We start from the raw sequence: 8,750 nt of genomic DNA, 5'->3' as shown, positions 1-8,750 counted from the left end.
ATGTGTTGTGCTGCTGCGCGGTTTGGGGGCTGGGGGGTGGGGGGGGTGGAAGCAAGCTGGAATTTTAGAATAAGATCTTTCTGAAATTCTGTTTTGCTTTATAACAAATTCTTTTAGATGTTTCTCATTTTAAAATTAAATGGATTAATTCTCATATTGAAAATGAGCTTTCAGAACAGATTCATAAGAAGTCTGAGAATTACATTTGAGATTTGTCCTCTAATTTTGCTCAGAAAGTTTTTTGGGCTGCACTAAATTTCTCAAATTGCATTTTGCATTTCAACTTTTTAATGAGATTCAATTAAAAGAAATTTGAAGAGTTTACATACAGCTGCTCTAGCTTTGCTTTTCTTCTAATCAAAATGAGAATAGGAATCTCGAAGGAAGGGGTTTTGAGTCATTTTGCAAACCCTTTGTTCTGAATTTATGTTCCATCTATGTTTGATACCCTCTTTCATTAGTACAGACTACACTTGGTTCATATATGTGAAAAGTATTTAGAAAGCAATAATGGTAATGTGTACTACATTCCTTCCTTTAGGTGTATTCTGACTGTAAATTAAGCAGACAACTGAATAATAGTATATGCCTTTACCTGAGTTTCTTCTGATATATGTGTTTTTTTAAGGTTCTCGATGTGCTTTGCTCTCTCTGTGTCTGTAATGGAATTGCAGTTCGTGCCAATCAAAATCTGATTTGTGACAATCTACTGCCTAGAAGAGACTTACTCTTGCAAACACGTTTGGTTAATGATGTGACAAGGTATAGTGACATCTTTTATTGTTGTATCAGAAAAAATGGGAATTACGTGTCTTCAATAATTAATTGAAGAAAATACTGGAACTGAGGAGATGTTCCACAGCTTTCAATATTGAGACATACACCTTAGGAATTATTTAAGTGTTAAATTCTGAAAAACGAATGCCATGTCTAATGAAAACTGTGCTCAAGTAGAAATTGCTTATTAATAGTAAGGTCTGTTCTGAAATGAAAGATGCAAGTTGTTTGTTTCTAATTCAAAACTGAACATGTTTTTACCTTATACTTATTATGGAGAATGTAGACGTATCGTGAAGTACTTGTGTGTTTTAAGAGAGATTTGATCTCCCTGCAACCTCACTCTGTTTTTTGATTCTAGGAAATGATCTTGTTATTCCTCTTTTGACTATAAGTTTTTCAAAGCATGAAACCTATACCTTAAAAGATTATTCTACAGAAGCTTTGTAAAATCATAAAATGGCTCTCTATTTTAAATATTATAAGCAAAATGTGGACATCTATACCCTTACGTATTAGAAAAGTAAATTTGACTATTATACAGCAATGTAATTCGTATGTTGCATTTTGTGTTTACACTAACTGGTTTCCATTTTCTTTCTTAGCATAAGGCCAAATATATTTTTGGGTGTTGCTGAGGGCTCTGCACAATACAAGAAGTGGTACTTTGAGTTAATAATTGATCAGGTTGATCCATTCTTGACGGCAGAACCCACACATTTACGAGTTGGATGGGCCTCTACTTCAGGTTATGCCCCCTATCCTGGAGGTGGTGAAGGATGGGGAGGCAATGGTGTTGGTGATGACCTGTACTCTTATGGTTTTGATGGCCTTCATCTGTGGTCTGGTAGGTACTTTGTTCACTTCCACTTATTCTTACATTTAGGAGTTACCTACCTTTACCTTCAGTACTTGTTTGTATATAGCATGCTTTTTTATAGTGAGCTACATTCAGAACTCTAAGATACAGTGAAGTTATTTAGAATTTCAGATGAGTTTTTAGTCAATATTGAATTATACCAGTTAGGCTTTTTAGCAGATAGCTTCTGTATTCATGATTTTGATCAAAAAAAGGTATTTTCCAGATCTAGATCAATACTGACTGAAGTCTGTCTGTTCAAAATCAATTAATGTCTTGATCTCTAAGCATATATGTATGTTAATATACATTTGTATTATTCTTTCTCCTGAGTATCTACAGGTGAAGTAAATTGACGTTATTCTTACATCTGTTGATAGATTTAATAAATTGAATTTCAATTTTTATGGTTTTTGGCAATTAGAAGTAAGAATTGCTATGCTATTACCAACCTCTGTTGATTTTAGAGCATAAATTTATGTGGTGTGATACCAAAATGAAAACCTGCAGTTGCTACGCTGTTTGAAAAAAATAATTTTCATATTATCTAAAATAGGCTTAGCAGAAAAATTAGATTTTTTTCTAAGAAATGTGTCTGGTTATCTAAGAGACTGTCAATTAGTACTGTTGTGAAGTGATTACACTTGCAGTTTATAAAGAAGGGAGTTAATGGATGCCAGCAAATGCATATCTTGTGGTCACTTAAGCATCAGTGATGGTAAACTTGTGGTCTTATTAGCCTTTCTTTGTTCAAGTGAATTGAAGGTGTTAGCGGGCTGAGTTAACAAAAAAGTGGATGTCACTGACTATGCACTCTAGATTTAAGTAAAGAGCTCTAGAAGAATAAAAGGAGGCTACAAGGAGGGCTCATCTGAAGTGTTGCAGTTCAGATAATTTTTGTAGTAATGAGTGTGTTTTAAAGAATAACAACTGAGGAAAAAGGAGAAAACAAGAATCTGCTTTGGAGAAGAATTAGTGAGAGCTTTCTGGGGTACACAATTAGTTGGAAAGTGGCTTTGAGCAAGGCTGCTGGCTTTTTGCGTGGTTATCTCTCTCCCAGTACTACATCCAGGGAAAGGGAACTAGAAAGGGAAAGCTGTCTGGTTTTGTAAACAGACAACTTTGTCACAACTGAATACTTTTTGACCATGTCAATATATGTAGCTATAGAAACAACCAGCAAAGTGTATTGGCTAATTGTAAGAATCAAATATCAACACGGGAAATGCTGATGGTTGTTTTTGCTTTCATAAAGTTCCTAAATACTCTCTAAATCAGGAACATTGCAGAGAAGAATTAATGCATAGGACTATAAAATAAGAAAATATTTAGATATGTTAGTTATATACCCTTAATTACATCATCTGCTATTTTTGTAATATTCTTAATTGAACTATCAGTAGGTAATGAAGGAGAAAGAAAAGCAGTAGGAAGCTAAACAGTTGTTAAAATTTCTAGATTTTACGTATGTATTATATTTACATAAATATTTAAAACAGAGGTCTGGCAATTAGGTTTTGTACCTAAAATGTGTAATGGACTGTCTTAACTGGTAAAAGTCTTTTGTTCATATAGATTTTTTTAAGAATATGGAGGATTGCTTTTTATTAACATGGTATTAATGTGATCTAAAATTGTATTTTCTTTGGCTTACATCTTTGTTAATTATCAATTCTTTGAGAGCAGATTTTATTGGCTGGATCTCTGCCTCAAGGTGGAATTGATTTTTTTTTCCAAAGTTAGACAATTCTGCCTACCTTTTCTCTGAAATGTTCAAACATTGACTTGGAAGTGTAACATTTTGTTATAAAGGACATTTTGTAACAATTTGTTTCACCAAGAACTCAGCTTTCTACCTTTCCTCTGAAAGTCTTTAAAGTTTGTTCAAAAGACTTAGAAAAAACTTCAGTATAGCACACTCTATAGATGAGTCTATATTTAACGGGTTTGTTTCTTGAGTGTGTAGCCATCCATGAGCATTTAGAAGTTTGGGGGGAAAAGACAGACATTTTGTCTTTGTCTGTACAATATTTAATTATGAAGTAGCATGTATTTTTCCTTCCAGATCTCTCCTGCATATACAGTAAATTATGGTTATTTTTTAGATTGTTTGATTTGTGGCTTGCTCTGTATTTACTGTATGCTATTCAAGGCACGTAGGCAGAATCATTTATTTCTCCATATTTTTAGTGCCTTGAAATGCCATGTACAGCTATGTACGCTTTAATTGCTCAGAAAAGAGGATGTGGGGCCATGCAGCTGAAAGGTGTGTTGTAAATACAGTGTGCATAACTATGCTGAATTTGATTTTTATGTCCTTAATTCTAACATTTCCTAATTTCAGTGTGTTTGACTTTCAATTATATTAGCATTGTTCTAGCACAGTTTTGTATATAAAATATCTCTGTGTGCGTCTGAACATACATAATTCAGTATTTTTTTTCAGCACTACTGAACAATTCCCAAATGATAGAAACAATGATTTTTGGGAGTTGGTTGTGAGACATCTGTAACATACTCCGTTAGAAATGGCTGCATAAATCATTAATAAAAAAATAAACCATAACTGAACATCAGAAATACAATGCTGTAAGGTCTCTCAAAGCTCTTATCCTGCAGTAAGGGAAAATTCAGAGTATTTAAACTGTCCTGAACAGTTGAGTTGACTTGTTCATAAGAAGTTCCGAACACAGTGATTTGGAATAGTGCATAACTGCTTAATTAGGCTTGCTTTACACTTGAGATACAATGTTTTCAATAGGATTGTTTTGAAAGGAATTCTGAAGAGATATTCCTTAACTAAAAATATAATCATACTCAAGTGCAATTGAAAAACTGCAGTTATATGTAAATGTGCATAGTTACATTACTTCAGATATATTATCTCTAGTTAATTGTTATTATAATTGCTGAGTCCTGTTGATGGCAGTCTGGTTCCACCTTCCCAGGTAGGGAAAATGAAACTCCCTCTATTTAGTGCATGGCTTATTGCTGAAAAAGAAAACCTGGCCCATTAAATTACTGATTTTTTTTTGATAACTCAGTATACTGTTCTGCCTCTTGATACTGTAAACCTGGATATTGGTTATAATCACAGTTCCAGTTAGAATTATAGAAACACGGAATGGTTTGAGTTGGAAGGGATCTTTAAAGATAATCTATCCAACTCCTGTGCTGTGGGCAGGGACACATTCCACTAGGCCAGGATACTCAAAGCTTTATCCAACCTGACCTTGAACAGTTCCAGTGACACAGCTTCCACAACTTCTCTGGGAATCCCATTCCAGCGTCTCACCACTGAATATTCACAGATATGTGAATCTGATATTTCACAAGTATCAACAACAACAAAAAGATATGTCAATGTTAGCTTTATAAAAACGACATCATTTACTGCGCCTCAGTACTCTTGCATCAGGCTACAGTATGAACTTGTGTGATTTCAGCTGAACATGTTCTGTCTTGTGAACAGTCTCGGAGGTCTCAGTTTAAGCACTTTTCTGATCTGTATCAGTTTGTAGAATGGCTCACTGTCTCTAAAAGCAGAATCATTCATAAAACAGACAAAGGTAAGGTCATGTCTAGGTGACTACAAACAAAAAACTTGATGTTTATGTGGAAATAATTTAAACCCATGAGAATCTGCCTAAAGCTTCTGATTACTAAATACTTTTCTTCCAGGTCGAGTACCCAGAGCTGTAGCATCTGTCAATCAACATTTACTAGCATCTGACGATGTGGTTAGCTGCTGCTTGGATTTAGGTGTACCCAGCATTTCATTCCGCATTAATGGACAGCCTGTACAAGGAATGTTTGAGAACTTCAGTATAGAAGGTTTTTTCTTCCCTGTTGTAAGCTTATCAGCAGGTGTAAAGTAAGTAAAACTTAATTTTACTTGTTTTCTTTGCTGTCTTTTCACACAGAATATCGTCCAAATTCATGTTGTGTCTTGTTTCATTTCTGCCCAACCAATAGCTGGGAGGGAGACAGGAAACTACTAATTTGTTTAGTGATGACTTCATTTAAGGGTGAAAAGTCAGCCTGTTACCAATTTGGCCAAGTCACAGTGTCTGAAAATTACTATTTTATTTGGTGACCTAGGGGAAATTAATTCTGTCTCATTCCAATTATCAGTGAAAAAAAACCACATTAGAAACACAGCATGACATTTGGCACTAATTAAAATTCTCACTGGCTTTCTCAGCAAGAAGTAAAAAACTTAAATCATCATGAAAACTGATACTTTATTCACAGTAGGAAGCACAAAAAAATGATGAGAATCAGTTTTGGAATCTTGTTATTAATATTGCCCATTTCTTACCTGTTTTGTAGCTAAAATACTGAGATTAGAACTTACCATTTTCAAGCTTTGATTGTTCTCTTATCTTCATTCAGAAAACCTTCTGCAAATGTCAGTCTCCTTAAGTGACCAAAATACTTGTGTTAAGATTAGAAAGTCAACATAACAACAGAGGACTCTTACACTGCTGTTATGACCATTTCTGTTCAGTTCATCTTAAAACATCTTATTTCTAGTATTGACAGGTAACAATTTTAAGAAGGAAAGGCATAAGAATAATTAAAGAAAATTCTTTAGTAAGAATGGTTGGGGTTTTTGTCTTTTGTCGGCTGAGCATGATTTCTGCATAAAACATGGAGAAGTATGAAAATTTTTCACTATGAAAAGATGCTAATAGTCTAGATGTCCATAGCTGCTAGGAACTGCCAAACTTAGAAGAGATAATCAGGAGCTGAGTAAGAGATTGTGGTGAAGGAGTGAAAAAATGTGAAGGGCTGACTTTTATTTAAAGGAGTGTTTGTCTTATAAATGGTAATTTTTGAGAAATGAAGGTTTGGTATGGTCAGAATAGCCAGTACAGAGCTTTCATAAGTGAAAGAGAGCTGAGGTTATAACTGGTTCATATATTTAGCAATTGGGAAAAAAAAAAATCTCTAAGGCAAAGTAAATCAAACAATTGGTTGTTTTCAAGCTTTTCCTTCTGTTATCAATACATAAATACTTAAGAGAAACTCCCAGGTGGGAATACTAACGAAGACCCAACAGAATAAAAGAGGCTGGGGAAGTGCTTAATAAATCAATTTTCATTTATTCTCTGTCCCTACTACGCAGCTGCATTAGTACAAGGGCTTTTGAAAATGTTCATTACCTTTTTCTGTAAGAAATATGTCTGAACTTGTGCAGTTATTTTTCTTCATTCTTATTTGACGTATGTGTATTTTGTGGGAAGATTTTCCCTTGTAATTAATAGTAGCTGATGGCAGTAGTAGGTTATAATGTCATCTTCTGTGTCTGTTAATATCACAGAAATTTCATTACATGGGAATCCTGAGTTCATGACTGTAGAAGACTGTTCTGCACAGGGCACAAGCTTTTATGTTTCTATTTCTCTTGTAGCTTATCTGCTTTTCTTCTGCTTTCTGAGACTTTCTCAGTGTTTGATTTTGGGTCTGCTTCATCATTCTATCATCAGTACCTCCTTGCTTATACTGTATCTTTTTCTGTTGTGTGTGTGGTTTTTTGTTTGGGGTTTTTTTTTCTGTTTTGTTTGTTTGGATTTTTTTGTTTGCTTTTGTGGTTTGGTTTCGGTTTTAGTTTGGTTTTTTTTGCGTGTGTGTTTTATGGGTTTTTGGGGTTTGGTGGTTTTTTGTTTTTTTTTTTTGCTTTTTTACTGTAGGCATTTCCTTCTTATCTATCCACTTTTTCCTCCTTCTGCCAACGGTGCTATGAGCTCTGCTTATAGTACTACAAAATGGTCATTCAAATAATCAAGGAATTCAAGCAGCAACTTTCTATTGAGAATTCATTTCCTTTTCTTCTAACATAAAAAGTCAAAATCTTAAAATTAGATGCCTGATGCTTTTAGTAGTTAAACATGAGATGCATTAAATACTGTTATCATGAGGGTCTTGTCTTTCACAGACAGCCTTTGTAGTCAGCAAAAGACAATTCAGCATAGTCTTCACATTCAGGCTAGGAAAACTAAGCATAGCTGCTAGCAAATTGCTAGAATGGTAGACATAGTTGCCTATGTGCAGCCCAACTCCAAAATGAAGCAAAAGAAGTAGTAATTAACCTACATCAATACGTTTAACTACATCTAGCTGTCTTTTAGGAGATATATTGCTTTATGTTTGATTTCAGGAGGGTTCTTCTTGAGATTAACGTCAGAGAAAATAAAGCAAGCTTTTCAAATCAAAATATCTGAACATTTCTTTTTAAATGAGACAAAAAGCCACAGCTTCTTGGAGTGTTCAGGTTTTTAAAAGTGTATGCAGCATTAGGAGGATATAGCCTGTGTGGAGGTTTAGATACTGCAGTGAAGAGCAGGGAGAAAACAGGCCTTGGAAGCAATGAGAACATGGTAAAAATCAGGTGAGACTGAATGGTTTTCTACAATTCAGAAAAAATTGATTCAGTTGGCAGGAAGCAAGGAGCTATTTACTTGGATGTGGTTGGCAAGGGAAATGGTGTATGAGAGATTTTTTTCATTTTGGTTCTTTCATTGACTTGTCTGTTTAGAGTTAGATTTCTAGGTCTTAAAATAAAATTGACCTCCATTTTATTTTTAAAGTATTTTAATCTATATGGAGGCTTGCCATAAAGAATAGTCTAAACTCAAAGTTGTGATCTCAAATATTTAGCTGCCTATTTTAAACGGTGTTTTTTTTAAATAAAATCAGAAAGTTCTTAATATATGTATTTCTTGTGGACTTTGAACTGTTGTTTCAGATATCTGTGACTTGTACATCCTGTTTGAGAAAACTCCCGTGTCTTAATTTTTCTCTTTCTATATTATTAATGACTCTTACCGTCAATGAAATATGTTGATCTGATAGTTCTTGTATTTCTAGATCTAGAAGTTCTTTTAAGTAAAAAGTGATATAGGCATCTTCTGGTCACCCTATGACAATAAACGTATGGGCTATTTTCAGGAGATAACAATTGGTTTTAATTTTGTGGTTGGTTTACCGCTAGATGTTTCCTACATGAGAACCAAAGTATGAAGTTGTATAGTTTTTGTCATTGCTTTTCCTGGTATACTCTTAAATTTATATGAAAAATATCTTTGAGGAGAAATAGAAAACTATAGCA

At 34.1% G+C, this 8,750-nt stretch overlaps 1 protein-coding gene across 1 annotated transcript in view; it reads left to right on the top strand.

Annotated features, from left to right (window-relative positions):
- Positions 1-8,750, top strand: part of LOC104407535 (ryanodine receptor 3-like) — a gene marked incomplete at both ends in the record, with an annotated part of 67,697 nt that overhangs the window by 36,451 nt on the left and 22,496 nt on the right. Inside the window, 3 exons of the mRNA XM_010016844.1 lie at positions 629-762; positions 1,383-1,624; positions 5,318-5,510. Of these exons, the coding sequence (XP_010015146.1) occupies positions 629-762; positions 1,383-1,624; positions 5,318-5,510 (569 nt within the window). The remainder of the gene's footprint in view (positions 1-628; positions 763-1,382; positions 1,625-5,317; positions 5,511-8,750) is intronic.

This window comes from Nestor notabilis, unplaced genomic scaffold (assembly GCF_000696875.1).
Source record: "Nestor notabilis isolate BGI_N333 unplaced genomic scaffold, ASM69687v1 scaffold11426, whole genome shotgun sequence".
Lineage (NCBI taxonomy): Eukaryota > Metazoa > Chordata > Aves > Psittaciformes > Psittacidae > Nestor > Nestor notabilis.
The sequence above is the reverse complement of the archived record's forward strand: the minus strand, read 5'-3'. Positions and strand labels throughout refer to the sequence as shown.